Source organism: Pseudopodoces humilis, chromosome 32, assembly GCF_049639895.1.
Source record: "Pseudopodoces humilis isolate 2021_Gansu_Grassland_sample_001 chromosome 32, ASM4963989v1, whole genome shotgun sequence".
NCBI lineage: Eukaryota > Metazoa > Chordata > Aves > Passeriformes > Paridae > Pseudopodoces > Pseudopodoces humilis.
This window is the reverse complement of record NC_142231.1, coordinates 216,395-235,689: the sequence shown is the minus strand read 5'-3', so window position 1 is coordinate 235,689 and position 19,295 is coordinate 216,395. Positions and strand designations below refer to the sequence as shown.

At 51.2% G+C, this 19,295-nt stretch overlaps 2 protein-coding genes across 3 annotated transcripts; both read right to left on the bottom strand.

Moving 5' to 3' along the window:
- Positions 1 to 741: 741 nt before the first annotated feature.
- On the bottom strand, positions 742 to 4,752 carry HOXC12 (homeobox C12). Of its 2 annotated transcripts, none has more exons than XM_014261795.2 (2): positions 4,251 to 4,752; positions 742 to 998 (listed from the first exon to the last, which is right to left on the bottom strand). In XM_014261795.2, exons 1-2 carry the CDS (start codon positions 4,750 to 4,752, stop codon positions 742 to 744), a joined length of 759 nt encoding a protein of 252 aa, XP_014117270.1. The 2 variants fall into 2 exon arrangements, with proteins under 2 accessions (XP_014117270.1, XP_087924955.1); XM_088068829.1 differs by having other exon boundaries at positions 742 to 980.
- Positions 4,753 to 13,748: 8,996 nt separating this feature from the next.
- Positions 13,749 to 18,855, bottom strand: HOXC13 (homeobox C13). Its single transcript, XM_005533278.2, has 2 exons — positions 18,189 to 18,855; positions 13,749 to 14,548 (listed from the first exon to the last, which is right to left on the bottom strand). The coding sequence occupies exons 1-2, from the start codon at positions 18,853 to 18,855 to the stop codon at positions 14,292 to 14,294; spliced, it is 924 nt and encodes a 307-aa protein (XP_005533335.2). The 3' UTR covers positions 13,749 to 14,291.
- Between the last annotated feature and the right edge of the window lie 440 nt (positions 18,856 to 19,295).

Genomic DNA, 19,295 nt, shown 5'->3' with positions numbered 1-19,295 from the left:
CCAGCCCAAACTCCACATCCCAGAGACGGGAAAAGAATAAAAAGTTCTGGAAGGAGGGAAGGCGGAATATCGGGACACGGCAAAGAAACGCCGGAAAATCGGCAGCGAGGGAAGGAAAAATCTCCAGGAAAAGTTGAGTTGAAGTGGAAAAAATTCCGGTTTTTTTTTCCTCTCCGAGGGTGACGAAGACGCCTCCCAATTCCAGGGAAAAAATCCAACTTCCAGCCGGAAAAAAAATCCCCGATTCTCCCCCAAATCCCTCCACTCCAACAACAAAAACCGCGTTTCCCATCCGGGATTTTTTCCCAAATCCCGAATTTTCGCTGCTTTTCCCTCCCGCTGAGCCCCGAATCCTCCCAGCGCGGTTTTGGGGGGAAATCCGGGAATTCCCGCGGAGCCCCTACCTGAGCTGGGCCTTGGGAAAGCTCCCAAAAAACCTCCCCTGGGTCCTCTCCAACGCCGCCTCCACCGAACATTTTCCTTCCTATCAGCCGGAACATTTCCTATTATTTAGAATTATTTTTTCCTTTTTCCGCTGGCGGGGATCGCTTTTTCCCTATTTTTAGACGCGATTTTTCCCTTTTTTTTCTCTTTATTCCCCGATTTCTCAGGGCGGGACGGGAAGGGATTCAGAGTCTCCGTGGGGATTTATTTGGAATTTTTTTTTTTTTTTCCTTTTTAATTTTTTTTTTTTTTGCCGTTTTTGCTGATTTTTTAACCCCGATTCCACCCGGATTTTATTTAGAAGAAGGAGAGCGCCTGCTCCCTGAGGAGGAGTCTTTTCTTTTTCATGCGGCGGTTCTGGAACCAGATTTTCACCTGCTGATCGCTCAGGTTCAGGCGGTCCGAGAGCTCCCTCCGCCTCTGGCGCGTGATGAATTCGTTCACCAAAAATTCCCCTTCCAGCTCGGCCAGCTGCAGCTTGGAGTAGGGTTTGCGCTTTTTCCGGGATCTCGTGTGCATCGGGTACCACGGAGCGCCTGCGAGAGCCGCCCGCGCTTAAAATCCGCTTTTTTCCACCCAAAAAACATCGCCCCGGCCCCGCTTGCCCTTAAAAAAAGCGTCCCCGGAGCGCCGTTTTTGTTTTTTTGGCGAAAAAAAGCCCCGCAAAAAGCGCTTTTTACATTTTTCCCGAAATAAAGCGTCTCCAAAATGCCCTTTTCCACTTTTCTCCCTAAAAATATTCCCCAAAGCGACGCTTTTCTCTTTTTTTCCGACAAAAACATTCCCAAAATGTCCCTTTTTCCCCTTAAAAAACCTCCCCAAAATTCCCCTTTCCCCTTTTCTCCCCATAAAACATCTCCAAAATTCCCCTTTCCCCCTAAAAAGACTCCCAAAAATTCCACTTTTCCCTTTTTTCCCTATAAAACATCCCCAAAACGCCCCTTTTCCCCCGTTTTTCCCCCTAAAAAAGCTCCCCCACAGCGCCTTTTCCACGTTTTCCCCCCAAAAATGATCCCCAAAAATCCCTTTTCCCGTTTTCCCCTAAAAAATCGCCCCCGCCCCTCCCCCGCTGCCCCCAAAGCTTCGGGAATTTGGGATTTGGAAAATCGGGAGACAAACCTGGACCCCCCATCCCAAACCCGGGCCTGTCCCCAATTCCCAGCGCGGCTTTGGGGTTTGTTTGGGGTTTTTTTGGGATTTCCCTCATTTTCCCCATTCCCCACCCCTCAGCCGTGACCCCAAAAGCGCTCCCGGAGGGTCGGGGTTTTTTAGGGATTCTCCCTTTTTTTTTTTTTCTCCCGTTTTCTCCCGTTTTTTCCCCATTTTTCCTCCCCTCCGCTCCCTCCGGCCGCTCCTGCCGCCGCTGCCTCTTCCCGGTTGTTTTTTTTTTTATGGGATATTTACATGTTTATGGCCTTTTCTTTTAAAAGCTCCGGCACCCAATAAAACATTCGGGATTTCGCTGCTACCCCTAGCGGCCTGACCCCACATCGGCGTCGCTTCCCCCGGGGGAACCCCAAATTCACACCCCAAACCCCCCAAAATCACCCCAAAAAATATCCCAAAAAATCCCCCAAAAATCCCAAAGAATTCTCCGTTCCAGGACCCGAGCGGAGCTGTCGGGGCTCAGGGAAGGCACCAACCCCGAATTCCCAGGGAAAACCCTCCCAAAACCCCTCCAGAACACCTCAAACCGCCCAAAACCCCCAAAATCCCTCCAGAACACCCCAAAAAACCCCAAAATCCCTCCAGAACACCTCAAACCTTCCCCAAAACCCCTCCAGAGCACCTCAAAATCCCCAAAAAAACCTTCCAAAACCCCTCCAGAACACTCCAAACCCCCCCAAAACCCCAAATCCCTCCAGAACACCCCAAAAACCCCCAAAAACCCCAAATCCCCTTTCTTGGACGTTCCCACCGCTGCCAGGGTTCAGGGCTGACACCGACCCCGCCGAACCCCAAATTTTCCCCAAAAACCCCAAAAAAGCCCCGGGTTTTAGGAGCTGCCAGCGCTGTCAGGGTTCAGGGAAGACGCCAATCCCAGCGAACCCCAAATTCCCAGAGGAAACCCCTCCAAAATACCCCAAAACCCCCCAAAACCCCTCAAAAACACCCCCGAAAACCTACAAAAACCCCTCCAAAACCCCCTCCAAAACCCCAAAATTCGCTTCTTTAGCACCTGACAGGCGCTGCCGGGGTTCAGGGGTGCCACCACCCCAAATTCCCAGGGCATACCCCTCCAAAAGACCCCTCCAAAACCCCAAATCCCCCCGAAACACCCCAAAACCCCCCCGAAAACCCCAATTTTCCCCTTTTTAGGACTCGAGCGCAGCTGCCAAGGTTCGGGGCTGCCACCAGCCCTGCTGCGTCCCCTTTATTCCCAGGGAAACCTTTCCAATCCCCCCTAAAACATCCCTCGAAACCCCCCAAACCCTTCCGAAAGCCCCAAAACCCCCCCAAAATCCCCCAAAAAACCCAAATCCGCCTTTTTTCCAACCTGACCAGCTCCGCCAGCACTGGGGGCTGACACCAACCCCGCCACGTCCCCCTTCTCCCCAGGAACCCCAAAAAAATCCTTCCAAACCCCCCGAAAAAAAAACCCAGAACACGCCCACCCTCCCAAAACCACCCCAAAACCCTCGAAACCCCATTTCAAAACCCCCAAAAACCCCAAAAAATCCCATTTCCAGCCTCTCATCGCTGCATGCGAGCAGAGGAGACACCAAGCCCGGCGCACCCCAAACTCCCAGGGCAAACCTTTCCAACACCCCCTGAAAACATCCCTCTAAAACCCCCAAAACCCCCCCAGAAAATCCCCAAAGCCTCCCAAAAAAACCCAAAACCCCCAAAACCCCAATTTCCAGGTGCTTCTCCAATCCTCCAGCGCTCAGCGGTGACACCAAGCCCAGCAAACCCCAAATTCCAGGGAAAACCCTCCCCAAACCCCTCCAACAGCCACCAAAAAAACCTCTAAAACCCCTCCAAACCTCCCAAAAAACCCAAAACCCCCGAAAAAAACCCCAAACCACCCCAAAATCCTCCATTTCCAGGCTCTCGCCACCTCCGCCAGCCTTTAGGGGTGACACCAACCCCGCCGCATCCTCTTTATTCCCAGGGAAAACCCTTCCAACACCGCTCCAATATCCACCCCAAAACCCCCCAAAAAAGCCCAAAACCTCCCCGAAAAACAGCAAAACCTCCCAAAAAACCCCAAAAATCCTCATTTCCCGGCTCTTACCCCCGCTCGCCGCCTTCAGGGGCGACACCAACCCCGCCGCATCCCCTTTATTCCCAGGGAAAACCCTTCCAAACACCGCTCCACTACCCGCCCCAAAACCCCAAAACAAACCCCAAAAAGACCTCAGAAGCCCCCCAAAAACCCCCCAAATCTCCCAAAACCCCATTTCCCGGATCTCACCTCCGCTCCCCGCGTTCAGCGGTGACACCAAACCCTGCACATCCCCTTTATTCCCAAGGAAAACCCTTCCAACACCGCTCCAATACCCACCCCAAAACCCCCCAAAAAAACCGCAAAAAAATAAAAAAAAATCCCCAAAAAACCCAAAAAATAAAAAAAAATCCCCAAACCCCCCCAAACCCCCCCAAACCCCCCCCAAGCCCCCTTTCCCGGCTCTCACCTCCGCTCCCCGCGTTCAGCGGTGACACCAAGCCGGGCGCGTCCCCTTTATTCCCAAGGAAAACCCTTCCAACACCGCTCCAATACCCACCCCAAAACCCCCCAAAAAACCCCAAAAATCCCCAAAAAAATCCCCCAACCCCCCCAACCCCCCTTTCCCGGCTCTCACCTCCGCTCCCCGCGTTCAGCGGTGACACCAAGCCGGGCGCGTCCCCTTTGCCGCCCTCGTTGAGCAGCGAGGATCCCGAGTCGGACTCCAGGGACTGGCAGGACGGGGGGTCCTGGCCCATCCCCTCGGGCCCGGGGTACTCGAACTTGCCGAAATTATTCCCCAAAGTGCCGGCGGCGGGCAGCGGCTCCAGCGGCAGCAGAGCCCCGTCCCTGCCCCGCTCCTTGTCGCCCTCCCGGTAGTAGCACTTGCCCTCGTCGGCGCGGGCGAGCTCGCAGGCGCGGCCGAAGCCCAGGTAGGGCTGCGCGTAGGGAGCGCAGGGCTCGCCGGGGGCCCAGGCGGGCAGGGACCCGAAATTGTCCCGGCGCGGGTACGGCAGGGACGGGAGGGCCGGGATTTGGCCGCCGGACGCGCGGAAATTGGGGAAGTAGAAGGCGTCGCCCGTGTGGATGTTGACGAGCGGCCCCACGAAGCCGGGGTTCAGCAGGTTGTGCTCGCCCATGGCCCGCGGGGAGGGGGCGCGCAGGGAGCCAATAAAGGGGGTCCGGGGGGCTCGGGCTGCGGCCCCGGCCCGGCCATGGAGCGCGGTTAAAAGGCTCGGCCCGAGCCCATTGGCCCCGGCGCCGCCGTCACGTGAGGCCGGGGGGTCCCCTCGGTGTCCCCTCCCCCCCCTCGGTGTCCCCTCCCCCCCCCCCCCGGTCCCCTCCCCCCCCCCGTCCCCTCCCCCTTTGTCCCCTCCCCTCCGCAGCCCAGACAAAACAGAGCCCGGTTCCTCCCGCTTTCCTCCCTTTTTCCTCCTTTTTTTCCTCTTTTTTTTCCACCTCTTTTTCCCTCCCTTTTCCCTCCTTCCTTCTCCTTTTCTTTTCTCCCTTTTCCCTCCCTTTATTCCCCTTTTTTTCCCCTCCCTTTTTCCTCCTTTGTTCCTCTTTTTCCCCTCTTTTTCCCTCCTTTTCCCCTCCCTTTCCCCTCCTTTTTTCCTCCCTTTTTCCTCCCCTTTCCCCTCCCTTTATTCCTCATTTTTTTCCTCATTATTTTCCTCCCTCTTTCCCTATCTTTCCTCCCTTTTCCCCATTTTTCCTCCCTCTTTCCCCATTTTTCCTCCCTTTCCCCCATTTCTCCTCCTTTTTCCCTCATTTCTCCTCCCTTTCCCCCCCTCTCTGAAAACCCAAACCATTAAAAAACCTCCCCAAATCCCCTCCGGCTTTAATTCCATTTTTTGGTGGTTTTGAGTCACCCCAGCTCTGGCCAAACGCCCGGAAAATCCCATTTTTTGCAGGAAAAATTCGCGTTTTTCACCCCAAAACCGCTGCTGGTGTCTGTGTGTGTGTGTGGGGGGGGAACCACGAGGGGCGCGGGCGCCGCTCATTAATTAATTAATGAACTCCTTGATTAAGTAAAAGCGCGGCGTTGCGGCGTCGCCCCGATAAATCCCCATTAGATTTTGTGTCATATAAACTTTACGGGGCTTTTTAAGGAGACGGATGGGGCTCGGTTCCAGCCGGAGCCGTTCCCGACCTTCCCCACTTTCCCTTTTTTTGGGTCCTTATCACCTTTTCCTGACGAGTTTTCATCATTTTTCTCCATTTTTTATCATTTTTTGCTCATTTTTTTATCAACTTTTTATCCATTCCTATCATTTTTAGGTAATTTTTTATCATTTTTTATCATTGTTTTATCATTTTTAGTAATTTTTAATAATTTCGCATTATTGTTTTAGCTCCTCTTAGCGTCTTTGGGCCATCCTTGTGTCAATTTTTGTCGCCTTTATCATTATTTTGTCATTTTTTGGTCATTTTCCCATCATTTTTATCATCATTTCACCGTTTTTTGATGGTTTTTCTCATTTTTCCGCTCCCTCTCCCGGCCTCCGCGGCTCTGGGAGGATCCAGACGCTTCCCGAGCGCTTCCCGGCCTCTCCCGGTTTGAGTTTTTTTTCGGGAAAATCCATTTTATTGGCGAGCTCCGGCTCCGTTTTCATTCCTTTCTTCCCCAACCCTTAAAATCGGGGTTTTGCCCCATTTTTCCCCGGGGAATTACCCGAAATTCCCGTTTTTCCTGGCCCATCCCCGCCCCTGGAAGTGGCGCAGAGGGGATTTAATTCCATTTATTCCTCCCTCCCTCCCTCCCCCTTCTCCCGAGGAAAACCAGGGGGAAAAAATAATTAAAAAATAAAAATAAAAATAATTTAAAAATAAAAATAAAAATAAAAATCCACCCCGGCTCCTTCCAGCGTGAAATGAACTAAAAAAAAAAAAATCCCCAAAAACAAACCTGGCAGGGAAAAATAAATCCTGGAAGGGAAAAATAAATCCTGGAAGGGAAAAATTAATCCTGGAAGGGGAGAAAGAAATCCTGGGAAAGAAAAAGAAATCCTGGGAAAGAAAAAGAAATCCTGGGAAAGAAAAAGAAATCCTGGGAAAGAAAAAGAAATCCTGGGAAAGCTGTGAGTGGAGAACGGGACCTGCGGGGGACTTGGGGTGGAATTTTTTTCCTCTTTTTGTGCTTTTTAATCCCATTTTTCTCCCCTTTCCCCACCTTTTTTTGGCTCCCCCTCGCTGGAATTTCGCGTTTCCCTCCCCAGAATCCCGGGAATTCTCCCCGGAGAGGCGAAACCGCCGCAATTCCCATTTTTCCCTCCCCCCAGCGCTGGATTTCGGGCATTTCCCCCCAAAATAAATTCCTTTTTTCCCCCCTCTCCTGGAGGCTTCCAGACCTTTGGAAAAATCCCTGAAAACCCCCAAAGGAATCAGGTGCGGCTGCTCCGGGCGGCTTTTCCTTCTGCAGAGAGGTGGAAAAACCCGAAATTCCACCTTTTCCCAGCGTTTTTCCAGCCTGGAACGCTCCCCTGGCTCCTGGCGCACCTTTCCCTGCCGAGGAGACAAAACCCGAGCGAGAAATTTCCCGAAACGCCCAAAATTCGCTTTTTTTGGGGGGGCTTTTCCCTTCTTTTCGGGTGGGATTTTTATTTCTTTTTCATTTTTTTTCTCTTTTTCGGGGCGTTTTTCAAGCCCTGCCAAGGAATTTTTCCCCCTCCAGGTAGGAGGAGGGAATAAAAAGGCGCTGGATGAGGGGAGGAATAATTTCAATAAAAGCCGCGCACGTGATGCCCCGCGGAGCCGCCGGAATTGGCTTTGTTCGCTCCCTTTTGCTCATTTCTTATTTTTTTTCGGGGGAAAAAAAAAATTCCTTCCTCTTCCCTACGCCCAAAAATTCCTGTCCCGGCTGCTCCGGGGCTTTGTTCCCTGCTGGAGAAAGGGAATTTCTCCAAAATCCCGGGATTTTGGGGTTTTTCCCCCCTCTCGGTTATTGGAAATTTGTGGTAAAATATTCAGTGAAAAAAATCGCATTTTTTGCGGGGAGGCTCGGGGTGAGAAAAGCGATTTTTTCTTGGGGCGTTTCGCGGTTTTTTCCCGTTTTTTCCCGGTTTTCCAAGCTGGGAAGAGCCGCGGGATATCGGGAGCGGGGCCTGGAACTCTGGGAGCGGATCCGAGGCAGAAATAAAAACCAAAATAGAAATAAAAATAAACCCTAAAAACCCTTCGGCGGCGCTCCCGCCTTTCCAGCGGGAATTCTTTTCCCATTAAAATCCCATTTTCCAGCTAGGGGAAAGCTCGAAAAAATTACTTTAAAAACCCCCGGGACGTCTTTCCCAAAAAAATAAAATAAAATAAAATTTAAAAAAATCCCAATTCCCACTTAAAGCGCTTGGAAAAACCCCTCGGTTCGCAATTCCCATTTTTAACCCCCAAAAAAACCCCAGGGGGAAAAGAAATAAAATAAATAAAATAAATAAAAATTCCCTCTTTTTTCCCAGCTGGAAAAATCCCGATTTTCAGGCAAAACCTTTCCATAAAAATGATTTTTTTCCCCATTTTCCCTCGGGGTTTTTTGGGGGGGAAAAGGAAAATTCCCAGCCTGGGTTGGGGGGGGGGGAAAGCCCGAAAATCATCAAATTCCAGCGGCGGAGCCATAAAAATCCCGGGAAAGGGGGAGGGAGGCGGCTGGAAAAGCGCAGTTCAAGGTCACTGTCTCGGGCAGTAAAAAGGGTCGGCATCCCATGCAAATGAGCCCCGGGAAAACATTCCCAACTTTTGGGCTCAATTCCCGCTCTTTCCGCGCTTTTCCCCCCGCTTTTATTCCCGGGATTTCTCCTCTTTCCCTCTTCCCTGAAAATCCCATTTTTGCCCTTTTTTTCCCCCCACCCCTGAATTCAATTTTTGGGTTTTTTCCCCCCTCGGCCCGGCCTGGATCCGGGATTTTTATTCCCAAAAAAATCTCCGATCCCGCCTTTTCCAGAAACCCGAATGAAAAGCGGAATCAAGAAATGGAAATATCCCGAATTTCTCCGGCTCCGAACGCAGAATTTTCTCCCCCCAAAAAATGAAATTTAACCATCCCGAGGCCAAAAAAAATCCCGATTTTTCCCAGCTGGGAGTAAAATTTGGGAGGGAAAAAGGGAATTGAAAGGGATTTTGGGGAGTCCGGAGGTTGGAAAAACAAATCCCGGGTTTCTTTTCTCGCCCCAAATCCATCGGGAATTGAGCAAAAAAGGTGGGGGGAAATAAAGAAAAAGGATTTAAAGAATTATAAATTTAAAATAAATAGATTTGAAAATCCAGGATTTGGGGAATAAATATGGAGAGGTTCGGGGAAATCCCGTGGAAATGGGATTTTTGGGATGGTCGAATGTTCCCGGGGTGGAAAATCCGCTTTTCCCACCGATTTCTGGATTTACTGCGGGGTTTATCCGCACCTGGGAAAGCTGGAAAAGCGGGATTGGCTCCAAAAAGAAAGAGAATTCCATGGAAAAGCTGGAAATGGGAATTTCCTTTAGCTCAGCCCGAATCTCTGCGGGTCCCAAAGAGGGAAATCCCTGGAAAATCCCATTTCCCCCCATTTTTTCCCCATTTTTGCCAGGCCGGGAAGGGAAAATCCAGCCCCAAAATCCAGGGAAATTCGGGTTTAACTCCAGCTCCGCTTTGGGGGGAAAAATTGGGATTTTTTCCCCCGGAATTCCTAAAAAAACCCCAAAAACCGGGAAGAGAAGGGTGGAATTCCCGAGTCGCGAGCGAGTCGCGATAGGAGGAGCCCAGAAGAGGCGATTTGGATCCAATTTTCCTTGGAAAAAGAGGAGAAAAAAGGGAATTTCTGGGATCCTCGCCCGCGCTGAGCCCCGCCCGCAGCGCGGCCGCGATTTTTCGGGATGGAATTCCCAAATATCCATAAAAAAAGAGGGATTTTCCCCCCACTTTGAGGCGGAGCGGCCAAAAAAAACCGGGAAGCGGCGGCGCTGGAGACGCCTCGGGAAAAATTCCTTGGCAAAGCCTCTGGAAGCTCCCAAAAATAATCAAAAATCCTATTTTTCCCCTTTTTTTTCCCTCTTTTTCTTTTGTCCTTTCCAAGTTTTTGTGGAATCGGGAAAATTGGAGCCCCACTCACCTCGAGCTGGAAGGAGAAAAATTCCCGGTCCTGGGGGGGTTCGATCCTTAAAATAAAATTGGGGTTTTTTTGGGAAAAAAATAAATGGGGAAAAGTCGGATTGGGAGCGTGAAAAGAAGGGGGAAAATGGGGCAAATAAAGGGAAAAATGGGGAAAATAAAAGGGAAAATAAAGGGGAAAATAGGAGAAAAGAAGGGGAAAAGAGGGAAAAGAAAGAAAATATAAAGAGAAAATAAAATGGGAAAAGGGAGAGAAAAATAGAAAAGAGAAAGAAAAAATCGGGAGAGAAAAAGGGAAAAATGGGAAAAGGAGGGAAATGATGGGAAAAAGGAGAATTTAGAGATGAAAGAAAAAATGGTGAAAATGGAAATAAATGGGAGAAGAAAAAACAGGAGAGAGAAAGGGAAAATGAGGGGAAAGGAAGGAAAAATGGGAAAAATCAGCGGGGGGAAAATGGGAAAAAGAGAAAGGGAAAAATAGGGGGGAAAAGGGAAAAAGGGAAAAAATCGGGGAAAGAAGAGGAAAAAAAAGGGGAGAAGGGAGAAATTGGGGGAGAAAAGGGGAAAAAAAGGAAAAATGGGAAATGAGGAGAAAATTCCCGAAGGACAAAGGGAACAAAGGGAGAACGGGAAGAGCCCAAAGCGGGAAGGAAAATCCCGGGAAGGGCCGGGAACAAAGGGCAGGAAAATCGGGAATTCCCCCGGGACCCCCGTCAAGGTCAAGGGGAACCGCACGTGACGTCATTGCACGTGACGTCATCGCCTGTGACGTCACCTTGCGCCCAGCCCCGAAAGTCCCGAATTGGTCCCGTTTGGGATCGGGAGCGGCTCGGGGCAGAATTCGGATTAAATTCCATTTTCCTGCCCGTGTTTAATTCATTTTCATTCATTTTCATTCATTTAATTCCATTTAAATTCATTTAAATTCATTTTCATTCCATTTCAATTAAATTTAATTCATTTTAATTCATCCCAATTCATTTCAGCTCCATCTTAATCCCATTTTGATTCATTTAAATTCGTTTTAATTCATTTCAATTAACTTTAATTCATATTAATTCCATTTTAATTGTATTTTAATTGTATTTTAATTGTATTTTAATCCCATTTTAATTCCATTTTAATTCCATTTTAATCCCATTTTAATTCCATTTTAATTCCATTTTAATTCCATTTTAATTCCACTTTAATTCCTTTTCCCCCCTCTTCCCTTCAGGGGGGAAAAATTCCATTTTTGCCTTTTCTTTTCCCCCTGAATTTCATTTTCCCAGCGCTCAGCTCGGCCCAGATCCGGATTTTTATTCCCAAAATCCGCGGGAAAAATGAAGGAAAAGGCCCCCGGGAATTCCCGAATCAGCAGCGGGAGCCGGGATGGGCCCAAAAGCTCCAAAAAAAGGGCAAAAATAAGGGAAATCCAAATATTTTGGGAAATGCGGGCAGGAAATCGCCCGGAATTCCGCGGGGTTTCCCAATTTTCCCACCAAAATCCCAAAAATCCCAGCCCGGGGTGGAACCAGGGAAGGAATTCCTTGGATTTTCTCCTTCTTTGGGGTTTTTATCCCGGATTTTGAAATCCTCGGGAATGAAGGAGCCGCCAGGATGAGGAAAAAGGAGGCGCAGGTGAGAAAATCGCTCTGAATGGCCAAAAATGAACCCAAAATGACCCCAAAATGACAAAAAATGAACCCAAAATGACCAAAAGTAACCCCAAAACCGACCCCAAAAAAATTAAACCAGAAGCGATAAAAAATTAATCCAAAATGCTCAAAAATCGAATCAGAATCGACCAAAAATCAACCCAAAAGTGACAAAAATCAACCCAAAATTGACCGAAATGTCCCAAAATGTCCCAAATTCCCCAATTTCCCTCCCGATTTCCCGGGAAAATCCGAGCTCCGTCCCCCAGGGAGGAAAATCGGGAAGATTTTTCCCCATTCCCAAATCCCTTTATTTTCTCTTTCCAATCCGAATCCCGAATTTTCCCGCCCGGGGGGAATCTGGGAATGTTTTCCCGAGGAATTCCGGCTCCCATCCCGATAAATCCGGATTTTTCCCGCCCGAGCAGCTCCGGGAATGAATCAAAACCTGGAAAATTCGGGATCCAAATCGCTGAAATTCCCCCCAAAAAATCCGGGAGAAACCTCGGGATCAACGTCTGGGATTTTCCCGCTGGGAGAATTCCCAAAAAAAACCCAAATTTTCACTTTTCCCACCAAAAACGGGAGAGGGGCGGGTCCGGCGGAATTCCCGGGATTCGGGGATCCCAAATCCACCGGGAGCGACCTCGGGGAAGGAACGGGATTTGGGATCCCGGGAAAAATTCTGGGAGGGAAAAAACCCCCAAAGGCTAAACCCCCATTTTGGGGTTAAATTTGGGATTTTAGGGTTTCATTTGGAATTATTGGGGTTTATTTTTGGAATTACTGGGGTTTATTTTGGGGATTTCCGGGATTATTTTGGGATTTCTGGGGATTTTTTTGAATTTTCGGGGTTTTTTTTTGGGATTCATTTGGGATTTTCGGGTTCGTTTTGGGGTTTTCATCCCTTTTTTCCTGGGAATTTTGAGGATTTTCAACATTTCCATCCTCTCTTTATAGAAATTACTCAATTTCTCTCCTTTTCCTACAAATTTCTCCATCCATCCCAAATGATTCCAAACATTCCTATGAAACACTGCCGGGAATTCCCATTTAGGGCGGGATTTAAGGGGAAAAACCCAAAAATGAGGTCCCAGAGCGCCCCAAAATCCGAATTTTTTGAATTCCGCCCCTCCCACGGCCCCAAATCCCCGAAAAATCCGGGAAAAAATGAGAAATCCGCTCTGAAATCCTAAAAAATCCCGAATATTGGGGGGACACGGAAATGGACGTGGAATAAATATTAAATGCATAAAAATCTCTATTAAATCTCTATTAAATCTCTATTAAATCTCTATTAAATCTCTATTAAATCTCTATTAAATCTCTATTAAATCTCTATTAAATCTCTATTAAATCTCTATTAAATTGGATATTTTGCCGCCCTCACGAGCGTTTTTCAGCCTCAAAAATTTCCATTTTTCCCCCATTCCCATCCCGCCTCTCCCCTCGATTTTTGCCGCACTCCGGGCAAATTGAAACCTGCAAAAATCGGGATTTTAAAGCCCTTTTTGGCCCCTTTTCCCCCTCCCCTCGAGCGGATTTAAGGAGGGAAAAAACAAAGAGAGAGAGAGAAAAAAAAAGAAATAAAATTTAAATTAAGAATGAAATGAAATAAAAATATATTAAATGTATAATATAAAAATATATTAAATAAAAACATATTAAATAAAAGTCTATGAGATGAAAACGCGGTTAAATACAAATATATTGAACTGAAATAATTAATTGAATTAAATTCAGTGAAAAGACCTTAACCAGGAAGAGATTCAGTAAAAAAAAGTAATAAAAAGAGACGATTAAATAAAAATAGACCGAATAAAAATTAAATAAATAAAATCCATTCAAATTTTCAAAAAATAAATAAAAATTAAACGCAACAAAAATCCAATTTTAACCCTCTCGCTTCGCCCCCCTCGCGATTCTTTTCTCCCTTTCCCATCCTCCAATTTTCCCGTTTTTTCTCCCCAATTTTCCTGCATTTTCCTCCCTTTTTTTTTTTTTTTTTACTTTTCCCTGAAAAAGAAGAGTTTCGGGTTTGTTTTTGTTTTGTCCTCCAGGCAAAACAAGGACGGGAAAAAAAAGCGATTTATTTCTAAGGAATGGTACAAGGCGGACACCACGAGCTCGGACATCGACAGGACAACCCCAAGAAATTCCAAATTCAAATTAAAACCCCCCAAAAAACAAACAAAAAAAAAAACCCAATAAAAATTCGCTTTCACAGCTCCAGGAACGGCCCCAGAACCCCGAAACCCCAAAATCCGGGCGGGAAATTCCGCTTTTCCCGCAAAGCCGAGCAAAACCCGCGGGGGAAAATTCCCAAAAATTTCCCCGAATTCCCAAAATTTCCCCGGAGCGGCTCCGATCCCGCCCCGCGCCCCCAGCCCGGCCTCGGGCAGGGAATTCTGTCCCCATTCCCGATTTTTCCATCCTCAAAAAAACCGGGAAAACGCGCAGCCAGCCCTGCCCAGGGATGGTTTTTTTTTGGGAATTTTGTTTTCCCAGGCGTTTTCTCCACGCCGGGAATGCCCGAGCTCAGGATACCGGGAAAAATGGGGGGAAAAACCGGGAATTCCGCCGCGCTCTCAGCTCCACATCCCAAATTCCCCTCTTCAAAACATCCCCGACACCCAAAATCCCGGGATATTTTGTGTGGGGGGAGGAATTTCCCAACGGGAAAAACCCAAACCCGGATTTCAGAGATTCTGGGGCTCGGATTTCTTAAATTCTTTCAACACAAAACCAAAAAATTTAATTTTTTTTTTCCACGATAATTCTCTTTAAATACCCCAAACCCAGCAGCATCCCGGCGGAGAAAAACACCAAAAAAAAAAAAAAAAAAACAACCCAAAAAAAACCCCAAAATCACAAAATTTTCAACTCCTCCGCCTTCCCTCTTTCTGCGGTTATTCTGAATTCTTTTTTTTTCCGTTCCGGGGGGTTTTGGCGGCCGCGGGGTCCCCTCAGGTGGGGTGGAGGTGTCCGGGCTTGGCTTTGCTGACCACTTTCTTCTCCTTGACGCGGCGGTTCTGGAACCAGATGGTGACCTGGCGCTCGGACAGGTTGGTGCTGGCCGAGATGCGGCGCCGCTTCTCTTTGGTGATGAATTTGCTGCTGGCGTATTCCTTCTCCAGCTCCTTCAGCTGCAGCTTCGAGTACGGGACGCGCTTCTTGCGGCCCCGGCGGAGCGCGCCGGCCTCGGGCTGCAGCGGGACCACGTCTGCGGCGGGGGAAATGGGTCAGAAACGGGGGGAAACGGGAAAAAATTGGGAATTACAGAAAAAAAAATGGGAATAAATGGGGAATTCGGTGTGGGGAATGCGCTTCTTGCGGCCCCGGTGGAGCGCGCCGGCCTCGGGCTGCAGCGGGACCACGTCTGCGGCGGGGGAAATGGGTCAGAAACGGGGGGAAACGGGAAAAAATTGGGAATTACAGAAAAAAAAATGGGAATAAATGGGGAATTCGGTGTGGGGAATGCGCTTCTTGCGGCCCCGGTGGAGCGCGCCGGCCTCGGGCTGCAGCGGGACCACGTCTGCGGCGGGGGAAATGGGGCAGAAACGGCGGGAAATGGGAAAAAAATGGGGAATTCTAGCGAAAAAATGGGGAATTATAGCAGAAAAAATGGGGAATTCGGTGTGGGGAATGCGCTTCTTGTGGCCCCGGCGGAGCGCGCCGGCCTCGGGCTGCAGCGGGACCGCGTCTGCGGCGGGGGGAGCGGGTAAAAATGGGTCAGAAACGGGGGGAAATGGGTCAGAAATGGGCGGAAATGGGTCAGAAACGGACGGAAATGGGTCAGAAACGGACGGAAATGGGTCAGAAACGGGGAATTATGGCAAAAAAAGTGGGAAATAATGGGAAAAAGCCGGGGTTTGGGGTGAAATGGGGCTGCAGGTCGGTGTGGGGAATGCGCTTCTTGTGGAGCGCGCCCGCCTCGGGCTGCAGCGGGACCGCGTCTGTGGCGGGGGAAATGGGTCAGAAACGGGGGGAAATGGAAAAAAATGGGAAAAAACGGGTTTTGGGGTGAAATGGGGCTGCGGCGGGACCGTGTCTGCGGCGGGGGGAGAGGAGAAATGGGTCAGAAATGGGAAATGATGGGAAAAACGGGGGATTTGGGGTTTGGGGTGAAATGGGGCTGCAGCGGGATCACATCTGCGGCAGGGGGAGAGGGGAGAAATGGGTCAGAAATGGGTCAGAAATGGGTCAGAAATGGGTCAGAAATGGGTCAGAAATGGGTCAGAAATGGGTCAGAAATGGAAATAATGGGGGGAAAAATGGGGGATTGGGGGGAGGAATGGGAATAATGGGAATGGGGGAGGTGGGATTTGGGGTTTGGGGGTGGAGTTGGAAAGGGGGAAATGGGGAAAAAAACAATGGAAATGAGGGGAAGAAGAGGGGAAATGAGGGGAAAAGAGGGGGGAAAAGAGGGGAAAGGTCGCCAGAGGAGAGGCATAATGGCTGATCATATTCCGGATAATGGGAATGAAAACACACCAGGGATAATTCCCTGTTTTCCTTGGCCGCGGATAAAGGAGGAGCATCCGCCCTCAAAGCCTCGCACTGAAAATGGGGCATCAAAGGCACCTCAAACCCTTTTTGGGGCAATATTTCGAGTTTTCCCCTTTTCCCTCCTTCCTTTTTCTTCCCCCATCCCGTTTTTCTTTTCCCGCAGCAGAAAATTTGGGATGAGCAGCCCCAAAACCCCGCCCGGCGCGGACACAGGGGCCCCCAAACCCCAAAAATCCCCTCGGGGGGGCACAAAATAATCCGGATTTCCCCCTCTCCAGCAGCTTTTTGGGGATGCGGGGGAAAGGGAAAGGCTCCAGGACTGGGGAATGGGATCGGGGATTTGGGAATTTTGGGATTTGGGGATTCGGGGACGCCCCCAGCCCCGCTCTGGCGCTGCCGGGAATTCTGGCTCCCCGCGGAATTTTGGGAGCCCTCGCAGGGTTTCGGGCGGGAGCTGAGCCCCGAAATTCGGGGCAGGAAGATGGAGGCGAGCGCTCCTAATTACGGCCCGGGCGTTAATTGGGGAAGCTTTGGGGGCTCTTTTTGGGGTCACAAAGGCGAGCGGGGTCCCCCAAATCCAGCGCCCCCCCAAACCCAACCCCCCACACCCAGCCAACACCGTGCGGCCGAATTCCCCTTCCCAAAGTGCCAAAAATTCCCGGAAAAGCTGAATTTTGGTCCCGATAAAGGGGGGGGGGGGGGAATAAAGGGACGCGCCCCCCACCCCGAAAAACGCGACCCCCTCGCTTCTCCCCGGCCCAACAAACCCAAATTTTTTGGGGTTCTGGGAGGAGCAGCCCCCGGGGTTTTGTGGCTTCCAAGCTGCTCCAGAGGGGGAATTTGGGGCCATTTTCCCCTTTTTCGGGCTCTTCCCACCCCTCTGCGCCTCCCTCCTGCCCCAAACAGCTCCGCTCGTCACTTGACACCTCTGCCCTTAATTGCGCTAATTGGGAGCTCATTTAGCGCCCGGCCCCGGCGCACCGAGCTCCCCGCGAAGCGTTTTTGGGGAGGATTTCCATTTCTTTCCCTTTTTTCTGGAGCGGGCAGGGCGGGAGCGCCGAGCAAATCCCGACGGGAGCGAGGGGAAGGAAGGGAAGAAATGGGGAATTGCGGAGGGATTTGGGAGGTTGGGTTGGACCGGGATTGCTGCAGGAGAAAAGGGAGGAATCAGGGAATTGCCGAGGGGATTTGGACCGGGATTGCTGCAGGAGAAAAGGGCAGGATCAGGGAATTACGGCGGGGTTTTGGATCGGGATTGCCTCACCCCGCCGAGCGTGCCCGTGCACATTGCCCGCTCCCGAGCATTCCTGAGCCGCGCTTCCCTCTAATTACCCAGCCCGGAGCTCACGCGGCCCCGCACGGGCGCTTGGAATACACGGAACAAATCCGGGAGTGCGGGAAATGCGGGATACAGCTACCCGGACAGAGGGAAACTACGCGGAATACATCTGGAATATATGCGGAATATACGCGGAATATACATGGAGTAAACGCGGGATATACACGGAATAAATGTGGAATAGACGTGGAATAAATGTGGAATATACGTGGAATAAATGTGGAATAGACGTGGAATAAATGCGGAATAGACGTGGAATAAATGCGGAATATATCTGGAATGTATCTGGAATCTTCCCGGATAAATGGGATATAAGGAATAGACCGGAAAAAAATGGAATATATGGGATGTATGGAACACATCCGGATATCCGCAGTGTATGGAAGACATGGAATAAATGTGTGTGGATATGCGGAATAGATGGGATATATTGAATATATGGCATAAATACATCGGGATGTATGGAATATGCGGGATACAGGGAATGGATCCGGATACAGGGAATGGACGGGATACAGATATAGGATATGTGGGATAGGTGGGATAAATACATTGAATATATGGGATAAATAAATCCCGATCTATGGAATGGACGTGGAAGAGATGGAACAGGAACAGATCCATGGAATAGACCCGGATATACGGAGTGTAGGGAACACACGGGATACAAGGGATGGATGGGAAGTGTGGGATGGATGGGATAACCGGGATAGATGGGATAGATGGGATAACCGGGATCGATGGGATAACCGGGATCGATGGGATAACCGGGATCGATGGGATAACCGGGATAAACCTCTCTGGAATAAATCTATTGGGAATGAACTTCTCTGGAATAAATCTATACCGAATAAATCTCCCGGGAACGAATCTCCCGGGAATGAATCTCCCGGGAATGAATCTCCCGGGAACGAATCTCCCGGGAACGAATGTATCGGGATCGAAGCTCCCGGGCCAGAGCCGCGCTCACCGCGGGCAGCCGGAGCGGGGCGCGGAGCCCTTTTCCAGTTCCTACCTGGGAACGGCGACTTCCAGAGGTGCGCGGACTGCGATTGCTCCTTGGAGCAGTAAACCTGCCCGTCCCAGGCGTTGGGCAGCGCCCAGGGCTGGTATCCTTCCATGGGAAGCAAAGCCTCGTGCCGCGGCTCCGGGTGCGCGCCCAGCGCCGGCACCACCGACACGTCCAAGTAGCCGGGCACGGCCTGGTAGGAGCCGGGGAAGCCGGGGTAGAAGGCAGCGAATTCCTTGGCCCTGGCGGGCCGCTCCCCCCTGGCCAGGGAGCCGCCGGCCTCGGGGAACTTGTCCGCCGGGTGGAAGCCGCAGGGCTTCTGCTGCAGGTTGACGCCGGCCAGGCGGCAGCCGTAGTAGCCCCCGCCGAAGGCGTAGCCGTAGCCCAGCGCGGGTGCTCCGGACGGGCACTGCCGAGGCGGCTCCCCGCCCCCCCGCTCCCCGGACGCCGCTCCGGCCGGGGCGGCGGCGGCCGGGGGGGCCACGCCGTGGGGCAGCATCTCCCGGCAGGGGCCCAGGCTGTCCCGGCACGGGCCCAGGCTGTCCCGGCACGGGCCCAGGCTGTCCCGGCACGGGCCCAGGCTCTCCATGCGCGGCTTCTCCCGCGGGGCGTCCTCCCAGCGGCAGCCGAGCGCGCCGGGCCGGCGCGGGGGGAGCCCGGGCGGCGCCGTCATGTCATGCCGCGCTGCCGCCGCCTCCTCCTGCCGCTGCCGTCCTTCCTCTGCCTCCTCCTCCTCCTCCTCCTCCCCGCGCCGCCGCTGCCCCGGGCTCGCCGCTCCTCCCGCTCCGGTGCTGGCGGCGGGGGCAGCTCCGCGCCGCGCCCCGGGACCCCCCCGCCATCGCCGCCCCGAGCGCGCATGCGCCGCGCGCCCGCCGCCGCCGCTCCATTAAGAAATCCGCGCGGGCCACGCCCCCTTTTACTACGCCGGGCCACGCCCCGAGGGAGACGCCGCCTCCTGATTGGCCGCGAGCCGAGGCCACGCCCACCCCGCCCCCCCTCGGGGATCGCCCCCCCCCCCCGTGTTCTCTCACCCCCCCCGCCATTCCCGGTTTTCCGCGGTTTTCCAATGGGAAACGCGGAGCCCGACAGTGGTGGGGATAAAATTCCAGCCCC

Excerpts from the sequence above, each read along its gene's own strand:
- HOXC12 (XM_014261795.2), bottom strand. The coding sequence starts at position 4,752 with ATGGGCGAGCACAACCTGCTGAACCCCGGCTTCGTGGGGCCGCTCGTC. Across the intron at positions 999-4,250 it reads GCTGAACGCGGGGAGCGGAG|CGCGGGCGGCTCTCGCAGGC; the intron begins GTGAGAGCCGGG and ends GCGGATTTTAAG.
- HOXC13 (XM_005533278.2), bottom strand. The coding sequence starts at position 18,855 with ATGACGGCGCCGCCCGGGCTCCCCCCGCGCCGGCCCGGCGCGCTCGGC. Across the intron at positions 14,549-18,188 it reads CTGGAAGTCGCCGTTCCCAG|ACGTGGTCCCGCTGCAGCCC; the intron begins GTAGGAACTGGA and ends CCCCCGCCGCAG.